At 41.4% G+C, this 27,052-nt stretch overlaps 1 protein-coding gene across 4 annotated transcripts in view; it reads right to left on the bottom strand.

Moving 5' to 3' along the window:
• LOC109937816 (AT-rich interactive domain-containing protein 1A) overlaps nt 1-27,052 on the bottom strand; it is a 123,528-nt gene that overhangs the window by 31,735 nt on the left and 64,741 nt on the right. For all 4 annotated transcript variants that reach the window (XM_048612998.1, XM_020536318.2, XM_048612999.1 and 1 more), the window contains exons 5-9: nt 12,385-12,625; nt 9,125-9,214; nt 7,869-8,036; nt 5,612-5,927; nt 943-1,088 (exon numbers count right to left, since the gene is read on the bottom strand). In XM_048612998.1, coding sequence (XP_048468955.1) covers nt 943-1,088; nt 5,612-5,927; nt 7,869-8,036; nt 9,125-9,214; nt 12,385-12,625 — 961 coding nt within the window. The remainder of the gene's footprint in view (nt 1-942; nt 1,089-5,611; nt 5,928-7,868; nt 8,037-9,124; nt 9,215-12,384; nt 12,626-27,052) is intronic.

Genomic DNA, 27,052 nt, shown 5'->3' with positions numbered 1-27,052 from the left:
TAGGCGACAGGTTTAGATAGAGGATGTGGATCGGCGCAGACTTGAAGGGCTGAAGGGCCTGCTCCTGTGCTGTAATTTTCTTTGTACTTTGTTGGTACTTAAAATTTTGATTCTGGTAGTTGAAGTTCTTATTCACAAGTCAAAAAGATTGGAAGTTGTTGCCTTCATGTCGGTAGTTTTTCCCACAAACATCAAGGCCAAATCAACTGATGATTCACCTGATTTGCTGTAAATGAAATCTTCAGGATTAAATTGAAATAAAGTTACGGTGCACTTAATACAAGCCTGTAGCTGCAATCTGACTAACAATCTGATCAAATTTGGGACAAATAATCTGCAAGCATGGAATGCTCAAGTTGGTGTCACAACTATCCTTGATCCTTGGAAGTGGTTCTATGCCAAATCCAATAGACCCCAAATGTGTAATCACAGTTCTAATACAGGAAACGATCAAATTTGCACACAGCAAATTCCCACAAACATCAAATGACAAATGATCCAGTGTAATGATGGTCGAAGGAAACACATTAGCCAGCAGACAAGGAGGAACTTCCCAGCTTTTCTTCAAAATAGCACCCTTTAGGAACTTGTGTGTTCAAAGACGAATGAAGCATTAGTTTAACTTTCATTCAAAGTACTGCACCAGAGATCCTCTCAGTTGTACAGTAAAACATCAAACTGCATGGTGTGTGCCTATCTTACTGGAATGCATAGTCTCCTGACTTAAGAGGCAAGAGAGCTACTTGCTCAGCCACAGCTCACAAGTGACCAATCATTTCTGCTGCCTTGTGTTAAGTTTGTGATTAACATTCTGATGATGTCAGATAGGTGTTACACAAAAATGTTTAATCCAGAAACCACAAACATCACTAAGCATCATTCTGTTCCCACAATCTTTTGCTACTGAATTCATCCACTGGGGTCCAGAACCTGTGTCCTTACCTGCAGAACTATTTGCCATGTTTCCAGCCATGGAATATGGAGATCCCTGTGGATTCATCATGCCAGCCATACTGTTCATACCTTGACTGTACGGGGAGCCAGCACCCATCATTCCTCCCTGATTCAAGTTTGGGTAGCCAGGTTGCCTGCATTTGAAAGGGAGGATAATGTGAAAAACAAGAGTATGAAATACAATCTTTGTTTAGCACACATATCTCGTGCACATTACAAATGATCAGAAGTACAGTGAGTCTCAAGTAGTTAAAAGCCAACTTCACACAAATTGGAACAGATTTACACCTCTTGGCACTACGTTTAGGGATGATGCTAATGGCTTTTTGGATTGGGGAACTTTTAGGAAGATGCGATTCATGGTCAGGGCAAAGGCAGCCTTGAGTAATCACATGCCACACAAAGGTGAACAGAATAAGTATAGCTAAATCAGAGTCAAATTCACAAAACCCAAAAATTTGGGTACGAAGTTACCAGCCATCCCCACTGGCACAACAGGAATTCCAACAGAAGGATATCTGGAATAAGCTAAAGCTCTGGAATGGTGACTCTGGATTGCCCAAATTAGGGCACACTATCAACGTGCCAAACAGAGCAGAGTTAAATGATGCAAGAATGTGAAATCACGGACAGGACTGCAGTCAAGGATGCAAAATGGTTTCGACCACATCCTGAATGAGTTTTCTTTTTATTCCTTCATATGACGTGGAAGTCACTCGCTGGGCCAGCATTTATTGCCCTCAGTTGCTCAAGGTGTTGGGGGTGAGCTGCCTTCTTGAATTGCTGCAGACAATTTGTTCCAAGTATACCCAAAACGCTGTCAAGGAAGGAGATCCAGGATTTTGTTCCTGGAATGTCATTGGGTTAATACATCTGCAAGTCAGACTGGCAAGTAGCTTGGAGGGGAACTTGCAGGTGGTGGTGTTCTCATATCTTCTGTCCTTGTCACGAGTTTGGAAGGTGCTGTCTAAAGGAACCTTGTTATTCTGCACTGCACCTTGACAGTACACTACTATTACAGTACATCAGTGGTGGAAGGAGTGAATGGCTGCACAATCAGGCGAGCTGTTTTGTCCTGAATTCTTGTGCAGGAGCTGCATTCATCCAGGTACGTGGACAGTATTCCATCATATTCTTGACTTGAGCCAGGATTTGTAACCTGCTGTTGTAGCCACTGTATTGATATGGCTAGTCCAGCTCAGTTCTGGCTAAACATAAGCCCCCAGATGATGATGCTGTGGGATTCAGTGACAGTAATGCCACTGAATCCCAAGGGGTGATAGTTAAGATTCTCTCTTGTTGGGAGATAGTCAGTGCCTGGCACTCACGTGGTGCAAACATTACGAGCCATTTGTCAGCTCCAACAGGGAAATTGTTCAGGTCTTGCCGCATTTGAACAAAGACTACTTCAGTATCCGAGTAGTTACGAATGGAGCTAAACATAGAGGGAAATTCATAAAATCAGTTGGTCATTGATGAAGCAGCTGAAAATGGTTGGGTTACTGAGGAACTCCTTTAGAAATGCCCTGGTTTGGAGATGAATGACCTTCAACAACCACAACTGACACAAAGAAAGATGGTTATGATTGCAACCAGCAGAGATATTTCTCTGTACCAATTCCTACCAAGTCTAATTTTGATAGGGCTCCTTGATGCCACACTTTGTCATGTGCAGCCTCGGATTCAATGGGAATTGACTTGACTCACCTCACCTCTGGAATTCAGCTCTTTTGTCCATGTTTGAACCAAGGAATGAGATCAGGGGCTGAGGGGGCCTGGCAGAACCCAAAATTAGCATCAGTAAAGAGGTTGTTGTTAATAAAATGCTGCTCGAGTGCACTATTGATGACCCCTATCGATGGTAGAAGAGGCAGTAATTAACCAGGTTGGATTTGTCCAGCTGCGTACACGGACATATAGGCAATTTTCCAATATCAGTTCAATGCCAGTGTTACGAGATACTGTATTAGGATTCTCTTCACCAACTCACTCAAGGGCTGCATGTTTAATATACCGAATTTCCATTCACTCATTCATAAAACCGCGTTTTTGTAATACACCTTACTCTTACAAGATAAACTAAATTAAACATCCCTTCCAATCCATTACTGTTTCTTTACATCTTTCAATTCTTATTGGCCCCATACTGCAAGCAGTGTTTAGACCTGTTTCTGTATCAAAAGCTACACCTGAATTAGTGTTAATATTTAACCTACTCAGAACAATGCTATTCCCGCCATTGTGTCTCCATAACTCACTCGAAACTATGGAAAAATTACAATATTAATCAGCCCGTATGTAACCGTCTCAGGACTTGAATAGGTTGCAGGACATCTAACAGTCTCCTCCACCAGCATGTCCCTACAGTCTGCTGCCCTTTATCTCTTTGAACTTTCTTTATAGACTATCTATTTCTATAATGCTGTACTACTTATTTCTAACTTTTATTTAGGACTGCCATCTTGTACTAACGTGCAGATTTATACTTTTTAAATACATATTAAATAGGGCCACCACGCCCTTTAAGAAACTTTCTTTCAAAACAGCACTTCCGTGAAAATGCACGAATGAACGTGTAAGAACAGTCAAAATTGGCAATTATAAATGAAATCTCACGAGCCAGCTGCAGGGCATCAGTTTAATATTCTTCTATACTTTTGTTTAGTACATGTACAATTTCTCACTTTAAATCAAATAGGTCTAGTATTTTTATTAACATTACTAACTTTAAAGACAAAAGGACAACAGCTCTTAATTATGCAAGCTCAGACTGGACATTCTTATCCCATCAAGAGTAACAGCCAGCATTTAGCAAGTGATTAAATAGTCTCCTGCTTCCCCAGGATAGATGTCACGCAAACCTGTGTACAATAAATACAACTATATGACACCATAGTGCTAAAATTTTAATACCTTCTCAATGATGTCATTACTGATCACCCCTCAGGCTTGTTTCACCATTCAACAGATCATGGCTATTCACACCATCTTTCCACCTTGGTTTTGTAAAAATTAATAACATTACCCAATAAAAATCGGTTTTTATCTTTTCCAATTGACCCATCTAAACAGACCTTTATTTTATGGGGTCGGGAGAGGCCATATTCCCTCATTCTTTTGAGAGGGGAATGTTCACAATACTACCTGCAAACAACCTAATTAAGATGCGTTATTTTTACTGGAATCCATTAGGAAAGGAGATATTATAGCTTGGACAAAGAACATGAGGGCACAGATTTAAGAGGTGGAACATGCTGCCCGAGTGAGAGATGGAAGCAGGAGCAACATCACTCCAGAGGAAATGGGTTTATCATTTGAAAAGCAACAGTGCACAGTTATGGGGAGAAGACAGGGAAATAGCACAAGGTGAACTGTACATTCAACAAGCGGAACAGATAACAAGATAAATGATCACCTCCTGTCGTGCAACAATTTTGTTATTGATAGGCAGCAGCTACATGCCCAAGGCAGCAATAAATTGAAAGCTACAATGCAAACATTGCATTGAAGGAAAAACTTTTCAGACTTGTCATTTAAAAGATATTGGATATTTTAATTTTATACGTTATATTTTAGCATCTATCACTTTATGAAGTTGTGACTCTAGTATATTTGACTACTGTTGTAATGATCAGTTTGCCTTTTGCCTCCTCTATACTGCATTTCACATCAGAGTTAAAATGGCAAATGCAGACTGAAACTTTCACTCATTTGACATAATAATCAAAGGTTATTGGATTCATAGTTTTCACAGAAACCGCAAAATAAAAAACTGCATTATGAAATGCATACACGGGATTGAAAAGCCCAGCCCTGAATCAACTTCAGAACACATTTTCTATATTAAAAACTGATTAAATTACCCAATGTGGGTGTAAATCTGATGTACCAACATTAGAAGCATAATGTTGGAGATATGCTGCGTTCTTCACACCCAACGTTGTCCAATTGCTTGAAAACAGCAATTACTAGCTTTACAGATACTGTTGGGTACAATTAGTGACTCCCCTCCACCTACCTTCAGGAACCCAGATGTGGCAGTGACAGGTTGGAAAGCTTGTACCATGCAAAACCACCTGATACATCACACTGCTGCAATTGGACTCCTCAATGAACTTGCACTTGTTTACTGCTGCAGTTCACTCTTGCAAACTGCATTAATCAATTCCCAGTTCAACTGTCAATCCCAGTTCTCCTCATTACCTCTAGTGCAGGAATGGAGATTAATTAGTCTTCATATGATTAAAAGGTAGTGAACCAATATATGCTTACAACCACCATACTTTCTACTGAAAGATTCTTCAGACAATTCACGTAGATGTAACAACTATATACACACAAACCATGAACAATGCATCCACCACGATTGAAGAACATCCTCTATCAACCAGTTAGCCACCCCAATACATGGTCTGCCACCTCTTGGGATGCTGCCCTGATCATGGTAATTTTGATCAAGTGAATGGTCCAATAATCTGTTCACAGCCATCCTGCTTCATAAACACAGCACTATACCTCAAAAGAACGTTAATAAAATACAATATCTCAACACTGAACTCAAACTTCAGTTCATATTTTTCATGATTTCGACTGCTCCCTTTGCAATGCCTGCAGTTTAATTTTAGTCTCAGAGCCATGCACTTGCTACTCCACTTACCTGTTCTGTACCGAGTTAGCTGCTGCATGCATCACAGCAACGGCTGCATCCTGAGCCTTGCGGTTCATTGCTGGTGGTGGGCACATTCCCGAGCTCATTTGTGCCGATAGGTTTGCTGCATTTGGTGTCATATTGCCTCCATACGGCCGGTTACCCATTGCCGCAGGGCCCATCCTCCCAGGTGGCATTCCAACGTAAGGTGGGGCTGGACCCTGCCCATGCATCTGGTTACCAGCAGTCAATGCATTCATGGTGCCTCCCAAGCCATAGTTTGTATTGGGCAGTGTGTTATAGTTCGGCTGTCTCGGATAGCCCCCTGTTTAAAGAGAAGGAAAAAAATAAACATGGCAGAAACGTGCCTCAATCTACTGGAAATAAAAATAAAATGTCAGCAATAGTCAGCAGGCCAGACATCAGACAAGCAGGCAGGTAACAGTTAATTCTTCAGCTCAATATTCCATTAATATTTTGCTTTTACCTCAATCTGTTTACCTTGATCCAGATAAAACTGGAACAAAAACAGAATTCAAGCCTTTATTGAAAGGGATTTTAAAATGATACTCTACATTAAATGACCCCAAAATAACTGAAGAAAGTGAATTACTGATCCACAGATACATAGGGATTGCACAAAGTCATCAATGAAATAGAAACCTGCTACACACACCTGTAAACAAACCCACCATCACCTCATCTACTTCTGCAACACTAAAATATAATGGGAGCTTAGTGCAATGAGGAAATAACAGCAAAGGGCAAAAATAGCACAATGTGCTCACAGAATTTGGCGAGACAGCAGACATTGGTACATTAGGACATGAGGAAATCCCTGACAAGCAGACGTAGCTACATGTGCAAAGTTGTACAATGTGTGAACGAAGTAAGAAGGTTAATTTATCCAATAATACAAATCCACACAGCAAGTACCCAAGCGAGTATCTGTCTCCACTGCCAGTACCTCATTCCTTAAGAAAGGGGCCCAAAACTGTTCACATCACTGTAGCGCTGGTCTGAACAGTACTTTGAACAGTTTTAGCCAAACCTCCCTTCTCAAACTCCATTCCATTTGAAATAAAGGCTACCATCTTAGTTGCCTTCCCTACTGCCTGAACATGTATATTAGCTTTTTCAGATTTAGGAGGACTCCCAAATCCCTTCATGCTGTAGATTTCTACAGACTTTCTTCATTTAAATAATATTCAGCTCCTCTACGCTTCCTGGCAAAGCTCCCAAACCTCATTCGCCCATATTTTACAAAAAAAACTAGTCTAATGGCAACCACCTAAACACTGTTGATTGTTGATTAGTGAACCAAATGCATTTTTTTTTACAACAATGTCCTTTAGGGAAGGAAACCTTTCTTCCTTACCTGGTCTGGCCCATGTGTCACTACAGATCCACTGCAATATGGTTGACAATTGCCCGCTTGGCAACTAGGGCTCAGCGATAAATGCTGTCCCAGCCAGCAATGCTCACAGCCCAAGCACAAATAATTATTTATTTTAAGGAATTATATTCTATTTCCAAAGATTATGTCCATTTGCTTAACCTACCTATATCCCTCTGTAGACTCTGGGTCATCCTGAGCACTTCATCTCCACCTATTTTGTGTGACCTGTACATCCACTTCCCTCAACCAGGTCATTAATATATATTGTAAATAACTGTTAACCCAGCACCAATCCCAGTGCCTCTCCACTAGTTACAGGTTGCCATCTTGAAAATGCCCCACTTATCCAACTCTTTGCCTTCTGAGTCAGCCAATCATCAATCCATGGTAATGTATTACATTCGACATCACTGGCTCTTTAGTCTACCAAATGCCTTCTGAATATCCATACATAACGCCTGCTGCTTCCCCTTCACCTTTCCTGTTTGTTACTTCCTCAAAAAATTCTAATAAATTGTCAGGTATTACTTCCCCTTCTAGCAATGCTGACTCAGCTTGATCATATTCTGTACTTCTAAATGTCCCGCTATCACATCCTTTATAATTGACTAATATTTTCCAAATAACAGACGTTAAGCTAACTTTTTATTTAGTCATTCATGGGATTTGGGCACCACTGGCTAGGCCAACACTTATTACCCACCCGTCGTTGCCCTTGAGAACTGCCAAGTAGTGAGCTGTCCTTTTGAAGTGCAGGCTCTCTTTTAATTAGTCGTACCTGTGACTGAATTTTTGCTCGTATTTTGGGGCTTTTGGGGTAAATTTTCCCACTGCCCTCGTGAATTTTGAGCAAACCACCAGACTCACCTTGAGGTCCATACTGGGCACCTTGAGGCCCATAGTTTCCGGAGTTATTCTGTTGATATGGGCTCATCCCAGCATGCATCTGACCTCCAGAAGGCTGACGTGGTGACAATGCTGACCCTGTCTGTGGGGAGCTGTACTGTGGCAACTGAGGGGGTCTCTGCATGTAGCCTGCAGGGAGGCAAAAGACAGTTCAATTAAGATCAGATGCTGCTTTAACAACAGAATACATCATTCACTGCAAAAGTAATGCATTATGCAAAGCAGCTTGTTTCATCTTACTTGTAATAAGAAAGTTTGTTAAGAAAAAGGGAATGATTTCTCCTAAGGAAATTTGTTAAACCTAATTAACTTAAATTCAGGGAAACAACTCCAATTAATTGCCCTTCGACAATGAGCAAATTCAAGTGACAACAGAGATCTGTAGTAAAATATTAGGAGTCTCCCACTTGCAAGTTTAATCACATATACTCACTGTGTCTAACCTATACCATCCACCCAGGCAGTGCGATCAGTTTGTGGGGTATACAGGCAAGCTGAAAATGTTACAGGTTCAATGCCTGTTTGTGATAAAGGGGAGATGCTCATTTGATATTTGAGAATGATACAAGACTGTGGGAGAAAAAGGTCAGTGGAATTTAAGTTCTGGATTAGTCAAAGGAGAGAGCAGAGATGTGATACACTGAATGGCCTACTGCTGTTCTGTAAACAGCAGCGCAGAACTAAATGGGGTACTCCAATTAGCCAGGTAACAAATTGACTGGCCCCTCAAAGTGTATCACAGCAAGACTGATGCCTTCTAAATGGGGAATGAATGACAGAAAATGTACCCAATTGCAACACGTTTGTGAAATTGTTGCATTGCAAGGTGAATGTATAGCGTCTCTAGTCCATACGTCCCTGCGTACACAATAGAGAAATGTCAGCAAGATATAAAAGGGACCTAAGGGGCAAGTTTTTCACATAGAGGGTGGTGTGCATATGGAATGAGCTACCAGAGGAAGAGGTTGAAGCTGGTGTAATTTACAACATTTAAAAGGTATTTGGATGGGTAAATGCATAAGGGTCTAGAGGGATATGGGCCAAGTGTTGGTAAATAGTTCCAGATTAATTTAAGATATCTGGTCGGCATGGAAGAGTTGGACCAAAGGGTCTGTTTCCGTGCTGTACAATATGATTCTGTAAGAACTGTAAACAAATTAAATATGGTTTGCTATTCTAACTTTCATGTCAGCTACAAAAACTAGTCAAGACCTCACCTCGGTCCTGCCCCATAGCAGATGGATTCATGGAAGGGTGCAGAATTCCATCGGACTGGCCACTTGGAGGGCGAGGTGGCATTTGATTACCTAGCAAGCAAAGAGTTATATTAGTTATTGTTGAATTTGTTATAACTGAAAAGTATAAGGCAGCAGGAAGTCATGGGGATAGGAAATTGGAGCTTCAGCCCTTTAAAGGACTAACAAGTTGAGCTGAATGAAGCAATTACACCAGCTGATACTACAGGCACAGGTAGGTATGCAGCTCATACATGTCACATTTGGAAGGCAGATGCTCGAGGTATGGTCTGGCTGGGCTTTCCATCTGTTTTCAGTAGTCCTCCCGCATAGCATTTATTTCCACAATGAGGCTACTTTGGTAAAGGAGTATCATTTACACATCTAAGATTTCAGCTCAGAGGATGAAAAAACCAAAGGATTTATTCCAGAGACAAATTCCTGCTCTCGAAATTTACAAGTACAAACCTTATTCTACTTCCCAGTTTTGGAGCAAACTGTATGAGAAGAACTGTAGGGAACATGGAAACTGATCAAAAAAGCTTCATAAATGTGAAGATCAGATTAATGAAGACAAATGAAGGTTCCTTACAGTTGGTAGAAGAATTGACACATACTTTCACAAAATGGGGCGCAAATAACCTCAGAAATGGTAGAGAACCAAGGGTCTAGTGAGCGGGCAGAATTTAAGAAAATATGTATAGTAAGAAAATTGAAATTAATGGGATTAAAAGCTGACAAATCACCAGGGCATGAGAATCGACATCTCAATACTAAAGGAAAACCTGGATGCATTGGTGGTCATAATCCAAAATGTTAGGCTCTGCTGCAGTTCCTACAGATTGACAGGTGGCAAACGTAATAACCCCACTATTTTAAAAGGGAAGAGAGGAAAAAAAACAGAATTACAGAAGAGTTAGCTTAACACTAGTAGAGAGAAAAGTGCTAGATTCTTTTATCATGTATTTTGTAATAGAACATTTGGAAAGCATTAATGGGGTTGGACAAAAAAGTCAACCTCTGTTTACAAAAAGATAAATCATTTGCTAAACAAGTTTAGTGGAGTTTTTCTGAGGATGTACTTAATAGAACTAGTAAGGGAGATTGGGATAGTCAGAAGCCTTTTGATAAAAGGTCTCTCAGAGGTTAGCGGGCAAAGTTAAAGCACATTGGTTGGAGGTTATATATTTGACAATGGGTCGAAAATTGATTGATAGAGAGAAAAGACTATGAATAAACAGGCCTTTTTTCAAGCGGCAAGAAATGGCTAGTTGGGTACCACAAGGATCAGATCAGTGCTTGGGCCTCAGCTATATATTTGAATGAGGGAACCAAAAGCAACATTTCCAAGTTTGCTGATGACACAAAACTAGGTGGAACTGTGATATGTGAGGATGCAGCGAAGAGGCTGCAAGGTGATTTAGATATGTTGAGCGAGTGGCCAAACATGGAATAAAGACAATTCAATATGCCAAACCTGGGGTTATTCATCCTAAGCAAGGCAGGGGGAGAGGGAAAGAGGTGGGGAGGGGTGGTGCTAGTATTATTTAAATAGTGATATATTGGTAATTGTTAACGTACAAAGGGATGTGTGTGCGCTTATCATACCAGTTGATGAAAAGTATACAGGCAGGTTTTCAAAGGCCTGATTGAGACCACACCTGGAGTATTGCATGCAGTTTTGGTCTCCCTACCCAAGAAAAGGACATACTTGCAATAGACAATGTGTAGCAGAGGTACAACAGGCTGACACCTGGAATATCAGAACACCTTGAGGAGAAATTGGTTTGAATGGGCCTATATTCACGAGTTTAGAAGGATGAGTGAGATCTGTTCGAAATGTGTAAATTCTAACAGGGCTGGACAGACCAGATGTAAGATGGACATTTTCTTGGGATAGAGAGTTTACAACCAGGGTACATGGTCTCAGGATATGGGGTAGACCATTTAGGACTGAAACAAGGAAAAATGTCTTCAAAGGGTAGTGAACCTGTGGAATTCTCTATGACAGAACGCTGTGGAGGCCAAATCATTGAATATATTCAAGGAGGCAATAGATACATTTTTAGATATTAAAGGCATCAAGGAATATGGGAAGACAGCAAAAATATGGTCGAGGATGAAGGATCAGCCATGATTCGATTAGTACAGCAGGTGTACAGGACCAAATGGCCTACTCCTGCTCATAGTTTCTATGTTTTACCATTCACCTGGTCACAGTAAAACATAGCTAATTTAGGGGCAGAGTCCCCTAAAGGATCCTGAGCCTGGTTCTATCCAGTCTCTTTAAACCAGGTTACAAACACACCAATTAATACCTTAGTTTTGACAATCTTGAACTCTCAAATTTCTACCCACTATTGGCAAAGATGAAGTCTAAAGAGCAAGACAAGAAGAGCCTTAAAAATTCTTCACTCTCAGTCTGACGAGGTGCTAGGGTTCACAACAAGGGTTACCAGGCGAATCCACCCACTTCACGCCCTCCCCAGATCACCCAAGAAAATTTACTCAAGGCCAACCTGGGATAAGCTGCCCCCACAAACAGGATGGGAGGAAATGGTGATGAACCACTTCTTCAACCATAGGCTGGTTCTCTCCCATGCTTGATGCTGATAGGGAGCCTATGAATATAACAACAAATGCAGGACAGAAGCAGCCTGTGATTCAAGCAGTGGTGTGAGTGACAGTCAACAAAAGCTGGAGGAAACTGGAATACTGTGCAAAGCCATCAAGGGAGCCCCAGGAGCAAGCACTGCAGTAACAGTGTTAGAACAAACACGCAACAGTTAGCTGTGACCTCAGCAGTCCACAAAAAAAAAAGCATGTTCAGGACGACGACATTTTTCTAAATAGAAATGTAGCAGTGTGTTTTTCTTAAAACCAGCATCTATTGTTAACTGATGCCTGCTGCCTTGTGTCAATTTATATAGTGATACTTAATTAATGCTTGTATGCTGTGGCTTCACACTTAATAAACAGCGATAGCTACTAGGGATATTGATGATTTACTCCTAGTCTGCTTTTATGCAAGTCTAAATCCTTCATAGTACCAATATCTTCAGTGATTTTGTTGATAAATGACTGCACCATCTACTGAAGGACTTAGTGAAACTAAAAAGGAGTCCCTGCACACAGAAAACAGTTCTTGAAAATCTAAAGAACAGCCTTTGAAAAATCATTCAGCCTTGCCAGGAACACCCTTCTGCAGGGTACATTTACAAATGAAACTTCGATATTCCTACCTGGTACAGCTGCTGGGGACAGTGGCCCAGACCGGGACTGGGTTACACTAGCTGGCGATCCTACAGGTGAAGGTGATGGACCACGAATTCCAGGCAGATGTGGGGAGGTATGAGGAGAGAACGGTGACTGTGCAGGGTTACTTTGTTCCCCTTGACTGCTGGAGATTCCTGATGTACTCACTCCTGGACTCAGTGCTCCCTCTGTCCCAGTTGGCAAATCATCAATAGAACCAGACAAATCCTACAAGCCCAGAAAAAAAAACAATTGATTGGCCTACTCTTCATGAGTAATGGTATTTATGTCATGCTTTTCCATACACTAATGTATCTCAAACCTCATTTCTACAGGCACTGAAATGGTGAAAATTATTTAAAGAAATTGACCAAGTTAGTTGTACGTACATTTGCACGGCCTGGGAGAGTACTGAATAGCCTTATGGAGGATCCAATGTGTTAGACATTGCAAAACATAAAAGAACTTCCTTCATTCATGAGTAGAAGGAATCATCTTAATAGTCAAACAAAATTCATCTACTTTATAATTACTAGTTCATGCTCTTCTTTTACACTAAGCTCCAGAGAGTACTCTCTACCTGGTAGAGAAGTGCCAGAAAACAGAGTGCCTGCCACATTCCCCTCCAACCTTGCCCTCAAATGAACACTGCTCTATGTTCAATAACTAAAGAAAAGACAGTTTTTTTTTTAATGTCAACAGATGAGGGCCAATGGGATGTGAACAACAATGATCATACTGAACAGCAGAACTGGCTTGAAGGGCCGAACGGCTACTTCGGTTCCTATCTTCGATGTTTCTCTCTCTCTCCCTCCATTCCCACATATAGCCACTCTTGCCGGAAGATGTGTTATGGCTGCCACATTTGGCCAACTTGTGCCATCCTCTCTCATCCACCATCGCTCACCTGCAACCAATGACGTCATCCAAGTGAGTCACTTACATCTTTTAACTCCAAACGCCTATCCACCATCTACAACATACAAACAAGGAACATGAGTAGACCATTTGGTCCTTCGAGCCAACAGTAAGGTCTTGGCTGATCTGATTTTAACCTCAACTCAATTTTCCTGCATACCCTGACTATCTTGATGAAATGGTAATCAAGAGTCTACCTCCCATGCTATGAAAATATTTAAATATTCGCATCCTCTGCCTTTTGAGGAAGGGAATTCCAAAGACTCCCAACCCTTAAAGCATGTTTCCTCATTTGGCTTAAGTGGGTGATCCCTTTTTTTTTTTTTAAAAAAAACTAGAGCTCCTACTTCTATTCACACAAGAGGAACTATCCTTTTGACATCCACTCGGTCAAGTTTCTTCAGGATCTGATGTTTCAATTAAGTCACTGCTAACTCTTCCAAATTCCAGAGGAAACAGGCCCAGCCTAACCTTTCCGCAAAGTAATCTGCTCTTTCCAGGTATTATTCCAGTAAACCTTCTCTGAACTGCTTCTAGTGTATTAACATCCTTCTGTCAGTACAGTGACCACTACTATAGTGTTCCAGGTGTGATCTTATTGATGCCTTATATAACTGAAGCATAATCTCCCCACTCTTGCATTCAATTCCCCTTGCAATAAAACATAATATTCTATTAGCTTTCCTCATTACTCATGATACCTGCATACTTACCTTCTGCAATTCATGCACTGAGACACCCAGATCTCTCTCAGATCTTTGCAATTTTCACCAGTTAGATAATGCTCTTCTTTTACTTTTTGCCAAAAATGGAAAATTCTGCACTTTCCCATGTTGTACTCTATTGGCTAGGTCTTTGCCCACTCACTTAACGTTAGACTTATGTCCTCTTCACAACTCATTCCCGTATCTTTGCCATCAGCAAATTTAGCTACTATAGCTTTGGTTCCTTCATTCAAATCATTTATATAACTTGTAAAGTTAACGCCCTGATACTGACCCATGACACACCACTTGTGACACCCTGCCAGCCCGAAAAAGACTATTCTTTCAGGTGAGCAAGCCAATATTCTGTGTCAATGTTACCCCTATTCCCTTTAATTTTCTGTAATAACTTTTGATATGGCACCTTATAAAATGTCTTCTGAAACTTAAGTATAATACACCCAATGGCTCCCCTTTATTCACATAAGAACAAGGAGGAGTAGGCCATCTGGCCTGTTGAGCCTGCTCCGCCATTCAATAAGATCATGGCTGATTTTTTCATGGACTCAGCTCCACTAACCTGCCTGCTCTCATCTGTATTCTCTGAATCTTCCTGTCACTGTCTATGCATCCTTTTCCACATTAATTCATCCTTCGGTTGCCCATGCTTCACCGATTCATCACAACTCGCCTACGATTTACTTTAAAAATTCATTAACTCCCTCATTATGCAGTTCACAAGAACAGTTCAGGTGTAAACCATCCTAATAGTACAGATTCCACTTTCCCCTGTATTGGTGCCAGTGCCCGCAGATCAGAACGCACTTCTCCCAGACCAGCCTTTCAGCCACACATTCCTCTCTCTAACCTTGTTTACCCGATGCCAATTTGCACGTGACTGGGTAATAATTCAGAGATTATCACCTTTGAGATTCTACTTCTTAATTTGATGCCTAGCTCTGCATACCAACTACGTGAACCTCTTCTTAGTCCTACCTATGTCATTGGAGCCTACATGGATCCTCCCTCTCCCAATCCAAGTCCTTCTCCAATCCAGAGCAGGTATCCTGAACCCTGGCACTGGGCAGACACCACATTTGAGCTCTCCTTCTTGACTGCAGAGAACAGCTCCAATCCCCCAACAATGCTGTCCACTACATTCCTTTTGGCTCCCCTGCTTGAATGGGTTCCTGTACAGTGCCATATAGTTATTTAGCTCATCCATCCCACAAGCCCAACTCCAAACAAGCTGAAGGAACCTCAAACCTTTGGACAATTGCAGAGACTGACATTCCTATGCTCTGGACCCTCTTACCTGCTTCATTTGTAGCCACACCTTCCCAAGTCAGAACACCTTACTCCAAGAGGCACGACGCCTACTACAAAAGGATCCAAATAATATTCCTCCTCCTCAATGCATCGCAGCGTCTGGAGTCCAGCCTCTAGCTCTAACTGAGCTAAAGCTGCTCAAACTTCAAACACTTACTGCAAATATGTTTGACCTGGATTACAATGGTATGAGTTCCTACATACTGCAACTTTGGTATGCCAGCTGAACTGCCATTCTTAATTTTAACCATTTAGAAACAGTATTCACTTATTTACTACCAATGTGTATACTACGTAAAGTTAGTACTATGTTTGAACTTATCCGCGTAGTGGGAGTGTTGGGTGTTATCCCTCTTTGTATCTTCTAATCCCAGCACATGCTGCCTTGTAGTGTTTTATCTGCTTTCTGCACTTTCTCTTGCAGTGGTTTATCTGATGTCCAAACACTCTTGCAATGTTTTATCTGGTATCTGCTCTCTTTCTCTCCTAGTGTTTTATCTGGTATCAAGGAACAAATCAGGACTGCTATGGAATATTCCCCACCAGGATGAGTGCAGCTTCAACATTGCACAAGAAGCTTAAAATCATCCAGGATAGGGCAGTTTGATTGTTTGTGGATATGGAGCCATTCACTCCTTCCACCACTGATGCACAAGAGCAGTAGTGTGTACTACCTACAAGGTGCATTGAATAAATTCACTACGGTTCCTTAATCAGCACCTTCTAAACCTGAGACCACTACCATCTACAACATAGAACATAGAACATAGAACATAACAGCGCAGTACAGGCCCTTCAGCCCTCGATGTTGCGCCGACCTGTGAAACCAATCTGAAGCCCATCTAACCTAAACTATTCCATTATCATCCATATGTTTATCCAATGACCATTTAAATGCCCTTAAAGTGGGCGAGTCTACTATTTTTGCAGGCAGGGCATTCCACGTCCTTACTACTCTGAGTAAAGAACCTACCTCTGACATCTGTCCTACATCTATCACCCCTCAATTTAAAGCTATGTCCCCTCGTGCTAGCCATCACCATCCGAGGAAAAAGGCTCCCACTGTCCACCCTATCTAATCCTCTGATCATCTTGTATGTCTCTATCAAGTCACCTCTTAACCTTCTTCTCTCTAACGAAAACAGCCTCAAGACCCTCAGCCTTTCCTCATAAGACCTTCCCTCCATACCAGGCAACATCCTGGTAAATCTCCTCTGCACCCTTTCCAATGCTTCCACATCCTTCCTATAATGTGGCGACCAGAACTGTACGCAATACTCCAAGTGCGGCCGCACCAGAGTTTTGTACAGCTGCAACATGACCTCATGGCTCCGAAACTCAATCCCTCTACCAATAAAACCTAACATACTGTACGCCTTCTTAACAACGCTATCAACCTGGGTGGCAACTTTCAGTGATCTATGCACATGGACACCGAGATCTTTCTGCTCATCCACACTACCAAGAATCTTACCATTAGCCCAGTACTCTGTATTCCTGTTACTCCTTCCAAAGTGAATCACCTCACACTTTTCCGCATTAAACTCCATTTGCCACCTCTCAGCCCAGCTCTGCAGCTTATCTATGTCCCTCTGTAACCTGCAACATCCTTCCGCACTATCCACAACTCCACCGACTTTGGTGTCATCCGCAAATTTACTAACCCATCCTTCTACGCCCTCATCCAGGTCATTTATAAAAATGACAAACAGCAGTGGCCCCAAAACAGATCCTTGAGGTACACCACTAGTAACTGAACTCCAGGATGAACATTTCCCATCAACCACCACCCTTTGTCTTCTTACAGCTAGCCAATTTCTGATCCAAACCGCTAAATCACCCTCAATCCCATGCCTCCGTATTTTCTGCAATAGCCTACCATGGGGAACCTTATCAAAGGCTTTACTGAAATCCATATACACCACATCAACTGCTTTACCCTCATCCACCTGTTTGGTCACCTTCTCAAAGAACTCAATAAGGTTTGTGAGACACGACCTACCCTTCACAAAACCATGTTGACTATCCCTAATCAAATTATTCCTTTCTAGAATAAGAGCAAAAGACACCTGGAATATCACCACCTGCAAGTTCCCCTCAAAGCCACTCACCATCCTAACTTGGACATATACCACTATTCATGGAGCGTCGCTGGATCAAAATCCTGGAACTCCCTCTGTGACAGCGTTGAGTATACTTCCAACCAAGTTCAATGCAGCAGCTCATTACCACCTTCAAGGGCAACTAGGGACGGCAATAAATGCTGACCCATTACTGAAAAAGTGAACTGATTCAAGATGTGATGAGACTACTTTGGATACTTCAATGCAACTGTGTGCAGCCAACCACACCCACATCCTATGAATGAAAATAATTAGGACTAAGTCTTTGTTACCTGACACTTATTGGTGGTAGCTTTTCAGCTCAAATCAACAAAATATTGATAGAATCCCTACAGTGTCAAAGCAGGCCATTCAGTGCATCAAGGGCACACTGACCCTCGGAGGAGCATGCCAGAGACACACCACGCCTAGCCTGCACATCCCTGGACACTTTGGGCAATTTAGCATGGCCAATCCAACTAACCTGCACGTCTTCGGACTGCGGGAGGAAACCAGAGCAGAGGACGCCCATGCAGACACAGGGAGAATGTGCAAACACCATGCAGTCACTGGAGGGTGGAACTGAACCCAGGTCCCTGGCACCGAGACACAGCAGTGCTAACCACTGTACCACAATGCCGTCCATTCTACTAATGTTAATTTTTTGCATTTTTTTGTTCTTGCAATTTCAAGAACCTCTATTTATCTTGGTCTGTAAATGGAATGCAAGTTCCAACTACAGTTCAGCTGGTACTGTTCATTTCACACATACAATGTCTGGTATTGGTGCACCAACATGTCACGTATCTTCTAGCAGCAAAATAGGCCATATAATACAAGCTAGAAAATCTGCCACGATATATACTGACCATGGAATAATTATTTCAACTTCAGAAAACAATATATATTTGATTTGGGAAAATTGCTATTATAATGCATTTACATAGTGCCTGATTAGCCAAGGGTAGAGGAAGAGACAATGCTAAATTAACCTACTGAGCATCACGGTTTAAATACCAGATTAACAATCCTGACTTTCGTTAGAATCAAACAAAAACTTAGACAGTTGACGCCACACTGTACATCTTTTAAAATCCAACTCTTGAAGATAATCTACATTTAAAAAACTTTCAGTAAACTATGGAAGAAGTTGGACAGCGGGTATTTGTGCCTCCTCCTGCCATGTTTTAAGTATAGCCCTGGCTGGCACAGCCAGTCAGTCTGGGATTACCATCCTTTCATGCACAATGACATCATCACATTTAAATTACTGGAACTACTTTTTTCTTGCTCTTTGAAAATGTGTTCTAAGCATTAGACAACAATCGAGTAATTAGCTATCAGCTGGAGACAGGACAAGGTTCACTTAAATCTCCCTGTGTTCAAGTCCTACTTGAAACACTGCACCACCCAAGACTGCATACTGTTCTAGCCAAAAAACTCATTTCCCCTTTATAACTGTATTTAGTATGATAAGCAGAGATGCATCAAAGCCCTTAAACTTTACATACCAGTCACACATTTTAGGCCGTACACATACCATAGATTTCATAATTTACCAATTTCAATCAAACAGGTTCCCAAAAATTCATTTAAACCCATTATAAACCCTGCCCCAGATCAGAGGAAATATCTTGCAATGAACTTGCCTCTCACCTCAGTTTTCTGCAAATCATTGCATTTTAATCTTACATAAATTCTGCCTAGACACTGCATGAGCCATACTAAAATGAAAGCCCAACAGCAGTCCGATTTAAATCCAGGTAACATTTCAAATTATCCTTTCCAACATTATTCTAGGTAGCTGAGTCAATTCATTCAGCTAGTTACAGGACAAACTCAAAATCAGAACTTCTGTCCGCTTGTCCAGTCCTCAACCCCAGTACTAATAAGCAAACAGACACAGTAACTCTGAGCAATCTTAGACTTTTGCTTACAGGAACCGACCAGGTCAGTTTTACACATTGATTCCTACTCCTTAATTACCATACAAAATGGTGGTTAAACAAGAGAAAATGGCACTCTCAACTGCCTACTCCATATATGGAATGCCTGCCCAAGCAGTTTAGGTTATTGTAGTGACAAAGTACCATAGATTTTAACCATTGCATATTGTGATCGAAGTGAACTGCTCATCTTTGATTCAGCAGCATTAGTACAGTTTTGCAAATGCAGTAACAGCTCGAGTGCTCTCAAAGATTAATACTGCACACTGGGAATCAGCTAATGCATACAGTTTCAATCCCCACATACTGCTGCTCTATTGCCATTTTACACCAAGTTATTATCACTGTTACAGTAATCTTTACTCTTCAGTAAATATGGGTGTGGCTACATTCATCTAGATTTACAGATGTTAAATTTCTACAGTGATGTCAAGGTGATGGGGATCAGTCAGGGTGTTCATATCACAAACAGAAATTGCTGGAAAAGCCCAGCAGATCCAACGGCACCTGTGAAGAGAAATCAGAGTTAACATTTCGGCTCTGGTGACCTGGTGCTATCAGACCTGCTGAGCTTTTCCAGCAATTTGTTTTTATTTCTGATTTACAGCATCCACAGTTCTTTCAGTTTTTATAGGGTATTCATGTCAATGGATATAGAACTTAAAAGGAGCAAGGAGGAAATCTATCATTTACAAAGCCCTATTCATAAATGTTCCATTATGAGGAAGTTATATCACTGAACAAAAGCCAATGACTTTGAGAAAACAATTCCTATTCCCATACTTCCAGTTCAGTAAAATGCCCAATTAAAATTAGAATTGTTCCCGTGACCCAATCCCAATACTGATCAGTAGTGAGTGCAGTGCAAGCTCAGGGAGCTTCTTACTCATGTGACGCTAGCGTTCCCATCCTGTCTGTGCTCAGAGCTCAGCCAATATTTACATTTGTAAACAATAACAGAATGAGAGGATTGGTTTGTCTCACGTGCTTTCCATGTGCTTTCGATTTATTGCCCATCTGCCATTACCATCAAAATACTGGAAGCTGTCCAAGTATTTCACACTGAATCTCACACTCCTGGCTGGCTCCCGAACAAAAGCCTTGAGCTTTCTTTTGAAATCCTGCCCAGTTTTATTTCAGGCTCTGACCTGATGAATGAATGCTGATTACTCCATGGAGTCTAATGTGTTGAACTGATGTCACAGTGTGCTCATTTCTCCCTGATATGTTCTACACACTTGGTCACTCTTGCCACTGCTGCAAACTCAGAAGGTAAAAAATGAATGCTGCCACCCTAACCCAAGCGTACAGTGTGCTGGCAAATCTCACAAAGCAACTCATGAATCCGGTTTAATGCATCTCTATCAATAAATAACTTCACATGCTGTCATCACCCAAATTTTACACAGTATCAGTCTAAAGACCACATCTCCATAACCTCCCACCCCCTCACCTCCCTGCCCCCAATTCCATTGAACCTTGATTAACAAAGCCATTTGATTAAAACGGATGCAGATCAGTGAGGCCAGCTGATAGGAAGTTTGAATTTGATATGAACATATAGTTACAAGATATTGTCTTTTCTCTCTTCAGTCTGATAGTTTGAATGCCAATTGCTTGCTTCTCAAGCTTAGTCCAGTTTCAACATGTCAGGCTCCGTTCAGTCGAGGTGGCCTACAGCATTAAACTGTTCCTAACTGACAATCTTGTCCTCCTCAAAAGAGCTACAAAAAAGGTTGGTTGGTGCAGAGAAACAGATTAAACTGCCAGACTGGCACAACAGACAGCACTCACATCTAAGCCCAGAAAGGTTCATTCAGCATCTCATTGCGAAGCATTCGAAGCAGACAGTGACTGCCTGAAATGGAAAGTGTTGCCTCCCTAACACCAACACCTCTCATCGAGTACAGCAAAACAATTTTTATTAACAGAACACAAGAGAATTATGTGTGAAATACAATAATTAAATCCAAGATATCACTTTCAAAAGGAACAAGTCAGCCTTGATGTGTTATCACCATGTGTAACGTTATCAACGTTGTGACAAAGACTCCTAAACGGATGGACTCTCCCACGGGAATTGGGCTTCAAACAGCAAAACTGGAAGGGCCCAGATTTGCAACTACAAGCTGTCAGCTGGGAGATGGGTCACTGTCTTTGCAGAAAATGGAATAGAATTTTTTTCCCCTCCACAAACTGCAAATGATCATAAGCTTCACAAAGTGGTGGTCTGGTGATTTTGAAAATGGAGCTAGTGTTTCGAATGCAAACCCCATGCCAAAGGAAACTATAGGAAAAGCAGGGTGCCAGCCGTTTTCTGCAACCTCTATTCTTTCTTCTCACTTTGAAGCTGACCCATCTGTTTGTGAATATTAAAACCATCCCCTCTCAACACAATTAAATGATACAACGTTCTTCAATGAACAATGGCCTAACAGGGCACAAATCCCAAATGTCACTTCATGAAGTGTACAATTTTTTTTATTTTCAAAAATAATTGACAAGTACATAAAGGTTCTAATTCAGTTCTGTACAGTCTTTGCAGAGAAAAACATTTGAATTTTGACATTTCTCTGAACTTTTGTAACAGGTGTACTCTGATAATCTATTTATATTCAGAACTTTCATGTAACCTTCAATACTTGTGCTTTGACAGTAATATTCTTTAGCAACTGAACAAACTGAGGCTACAAAAAAAGGGAAGCTTTTATTGCGAAAGCACTTACTATACTTAATATGTTGGATCATTTCAGGTAGCTCAACTTAAAAGCAAATTCCTCTGTAGAGCTCAGGTGACTGTCAATGGTTAAGACAGTCTACTGTGACGTTCTTGGTCAACTTCCATGTCACGTTGCAGAGATCCTGATCAACGTTACCAGACAAGAGACAGATCCAACATAGTTAAACATGATTTCCCATTGATAAAACTTTCTTTCTTTCAAGTAGTAACTTGTGCCATGTGCAAAGGAAACCAGTGGAAATTTCCAGAAGGCATCTGATACATACTTCAAAGATGGTAGCAAATAAAAGGTAGGTGCGCGTGTACGCGCGTGTACGCGTGTGTACTAACATGGCTAGCAAGAATATATGGGCTAGCAGTACATCACGAGTGGTGTGTCATGGGGTCATTACCAGGGCCTGAACTTTACAATTTGTATAAGTGACTTGTATGAAGGGACCAAATGCATGGCAGCTAAATTTGCTGATGATACAAAGATAGGTCGGGAAGTGAATTGAGAAGAGGACATAACCGATCCATATCCCTCCACAGGCTCCTTAAGCAAGTAGGCAAAGACCTGGCAAATGGAGTACAATGTGGGGAAATGTGAAATTATCCACTTTGGCAGAAAGAATTTTTAAAAAGCATGTTATCTCAATGGTTAGATGTTGCAAAGCCCAGATGCAGACAGATCTGGATATCCTGATGCATGAATTGCAGGTGGTTATATGCAGGAACAGTAAATAATCAGGAAAGCTAATAGGATGTAATGGCTTATTGAGAAGGGAGTTGAATGCAAGAGTAGGTAGGTTATGCTTCAGCAATACAGGGCATAGTAAAGCTGCATCTACAGCACTGTGTAGTACTGGTCACTGTGCTCACAGAAGAATGTTAATACACTGGAAGCAGTTCAGAGAGAGTTTACTGGAGTAAAGCCAGGAATAAGCTGATTGCCTTATGAGGAAAGGCTGGACAGGCTGGGCCTGTATCCTCTAGAACTCAGAAGAATCAGAGGTGACTTAATTGAAACATATACAACCCTGTGGGGACTCGACCATATTAGATACTGAAAGAATATTTCCTTGCGAGAATCTAGAACTAGAGGTCAAGTTTAAAAATAAGGGGTTGCCCATATAAAAGAGAGGAGGAACAATGTTTTGAGGGTCGACTGGCATTGGAATTCACTTCCCCAAAAAGCAGTGAATGCATAAACCTTTAAATATTTTTTTTTGCAGCAGTAGATAGATTCTTGATAACCAAAAAGGGATGAAGGATTATTGGGGAAATTTAGAGTTGAGGTTAAAATATCAGCCATGATCTTGAGTGGCAGAGCAGGCTCAAAGGGCCAATTGACCTACTCTTGTTCATTTGGTAAGCTACAAGTTTAATGTCTAATGCTAATTCACTATTGCAATTTCTACTAGGTGTCAATTCTGTTGACCTTAGAAAACCCTGAATCTGTAAAGTAAAATGCATATATGAAAAAGCACCTATAAAGAAAAACACTTAAAATACTTCACCACTCCTCACCATGCTCAAATCACAAAGTTTGTACGTATAACATTGGTGAAAATGTTATCTGGATGAAGACAGCAACCGCAAAACCTTTGCAGCTAGTTAGTTTCGGTAAAGATCCATTATCTCACCCACCCATATGTCAACTGTGAACCCCTTGGCAGTGTCCCCCTGCCTCAAGCAGTTGTTTCACAGCCCCACCTGAACAAACATCATTTATGATGTAGGTAGCCAGGCTGAAGAGGAGATAAACATACATTTTTACAAAACATTCCCATGCATCCTGAATGAGTTAGTCACCCTCTGATAGAGGAACAGAAAACACTGTGCAGTCTAAGCAGTTCAAAAGCACTTTGACCTAAGAGGGATTTTAAAATAGCAAAATGATAGCAACACGTGAATGTTCTTGTCCCCAGTATAATTACAAAGTGACTATGTGCTCTGTCTCCAAGGCATGTGTGCCTTATTAAGAGAAAGGGCCAAACTATTTACAGCTCACTACTCCACAAGAACAATAGAGTATTTTTAAAAAGTAACAATGCATTTTTACAAAACCCTGTGTGCAGCAGGAACCCAACAATGGCTCTCTACACAGCAGCTTTTATTAGTTGTTTTCAATAAGTAAAACATTGAGGGAAACGAGGAAATTGAAACCATTGCTCTGCATTCAAGTGTTACATAACGAGTATTCATCTTTAAAAGTATGTTATACCTGCAGCTCAGCTGTAGCAGATCAGCAGGATCATTTCCACAATTGTAGCACAATTTGAAATACTTAAATAAAAGGCAGTGCTCCTGTGCTGGTAGTTAGGGGCATTCACATGATTGCTGCAATAGCCAGAAACAGCTGTGCCAATTTCCAATACAATAGTGCCTATGTGTGATCACATGGTTTAAGTACTCTAATCATATAATCTGCCCCTTGGTGATGAGTGACCGATGGCCTATACATGTAAATGAGAAGTTCATATGCACATAGAAGTACAACTTCCAACAGATCTCCGATTAATGCAGGGAACAGAAGTCATCCATGCTCATGGCACCAACAAAAAACTTTCCAATGTATTCAACTTGTACCAGTTCAGAGCAGAGTTTACACTCCGTATCGCTTTAGATGCATGACAAGGGAGCAATCTAACTGATCTACTATGGATGCATGCATGCACACATTAAAGTATCAATACTGACATTGCAAAGACCATATCTACTTGTTTTCTGTATTTTTGATTGTGGACTATTTAAGTAGTAAGGTAAGAAAATGCCAGGGAATTACAGACCCACGAGCCTGACATCGGTGGTGGGGGAAGATGCTGGAGGGAATTCTGAGGGATAGGATTTACATGTATTTGGAAAGATAAGGATGATTAGGGATAGTCAACATGACTTTGTGGTTAGGAAATCATGTCTCATTAACTTGATCGAGTTTTTTGAAGTAGTAACAAATAGGATTAATGAAAGCAGAACAGTGGGCGTGATAAATATGGACTTCAGTGAGGCATTTAACAAGGTTCCTCATGGTACACTGGTTGGCAAGGTTAGATCACATTGAATACAGGGAGAACTGGACATTTGAATACAGGACTGGCTTGAAGATAGGAGACAGCGGGTGGTGATGGAGGGTTGCTTTTCAGACTGGGGACCTGTGATCAACAGGCACCACAAGGATCGGTGCTGGGTCCACTGATTTTTGTCATTTATATAATGTTTTGGAGGTGAACATAGGAGCTGTGGTTAGTAAGTTTGCAGGTGACACCATAATTGGAGGTGTAGTGGACAGCAAAGAAGGTTACCTCAGAGTACAATGGGATCTTGATCAGATGGGCCAATGGGCCTAGGAGTGGCAGATGGAGTTTAATTTAGATAAATGTGAGGTGCTGCATTCTGGAAAGGCAAATCAGGGCAGGACTTATACACTTTATGGTAAGGTCTGAGGAAGTGTTGCTGAACAAAGAGACCTTGGAGTACAGGTTCATAGTTCCTTGAAAGTGGAGTCACAGGTAGACAGGATAGTGAAAGCCGTGTGTGCCTTTATTGGTCAGTGCATTGCGTATAGGAGTTAGGAGGTCATGTTGCAGCTGGGCAGGACATTGGTTAGACCACTTTTGGAATACTGTGTTCACTTCCTATCTCCCTGCTATAGGAAGGATATCGTTAAACTTGAAAGGGTGCAGAAAAAATTTACAAGGATATTGCCAGGGTTGGAAAGTTTGAGCTATAGGGAGAGAGTGAATAGGCTGGGATTTATTTTCCCTGGAGTGTCGGAGGCAGAGGGATGATCATAGAGGTTTATCAAATCAGGAGGGGCATGGATAATGTCCATAGCCAAGGTCTATTTCCTGGGATGGGAGAGTCCAAAACTAGAGGGCACAGATTTAAGGTGAGGCCGGGGGGGAGAGAGAGATTTAAAAAGGAACCATGGGGTAACTTTTTCACGCTGAGGCTGGTGTGTATATGGAATGAGCTTCCAGAGGAAGTGGTGAAGGCGGGTACAGTTACAACACTTAAAAGGCATCCGGATGGGAATATGAATACGAAGGGTTGAGAGGGATATGGGCCAAATGCTGGCAAATGGGGCTAGATTAATTTAGGATATCTGGTCAGCATGGATGTGTTGGACCAAAGGGTCTGTTTCCATGCTGTGCAACTCTGACTCTACGACTGAACTGGGAAAAGAACTGTTTTGAAAGCCAAGTACTGCTGAAGAATTATTGCCCTTTTTAAAATGCAAGTTACCTAACACTCATTATAAATGCTGTTTACAAAGCAGTTGGTTCAGACAGTGGGGAAAGCCTAGTTACAAACGAGCTGGAGCCAGGAGGGTGCTCTGCACAAACGGAGATTTAACCAGTAACAAGTAGCTGACTGGTCCGTGAAATGATAAACAGTTATCAATGGCAGGGGCCTTGTGCCTGCATGCCAACAACTTTGAGATTGGCTCCCAGTTGGCTGAGCAGCTTGGGAATGTGAATACTCAAGTTGTAGGCCATCAGAACTTTGGAAAGGAATTTTTTTTTACCTGCAGTAAAAAGCATCTCAAGCCTGAAAGTAGTTTATTTTCCCTTGTCAGTTGCTGCAAGTCTTTAATCAAGGCCATGTCTGCTGACACCTGCAACTGCATATGTGCCCTAACCTGGAAACAAGCATGTATACAAAACATCATTCCAATATATCATCATGCAAAATTTACATCATTTGCAAAAGGTCACAGGGTACATGCAGGGAAGGGATACATGTTATCTTGGACACAGGGACAAGACTGGATTGTTGTGGGGTGGGGAGGAAGGGGGCAGCATGTGAGAATTAAAGTGAAGCATTGTGCATATGCACTGGTATCAGCAAATGCAGTCTTTAACTAATAAGTCAGAAACTTTATTATCTGCACGCCAATCACCCCATTCATCCTGCAAACAAGTACAAGCGGC

Source organism: Rhincodon typus, chromosome 27 (genome assembly GCF_021869965.1).
Source record: "Rhincodon typus isolate 14 chromosome 27, sRhiTyp1.1, whole genome shotgun sequence".
Taxonomy (NCBI): Eukaryota; Metazoa; Chordata; class Chondrichthyes; order Orectolobiformes; family Rhincodontidae; genus Rhincodon; species Rhincodon typus.
This window is presented reverse-complemented; position numbering and strand designations above follow the sequence as displayed.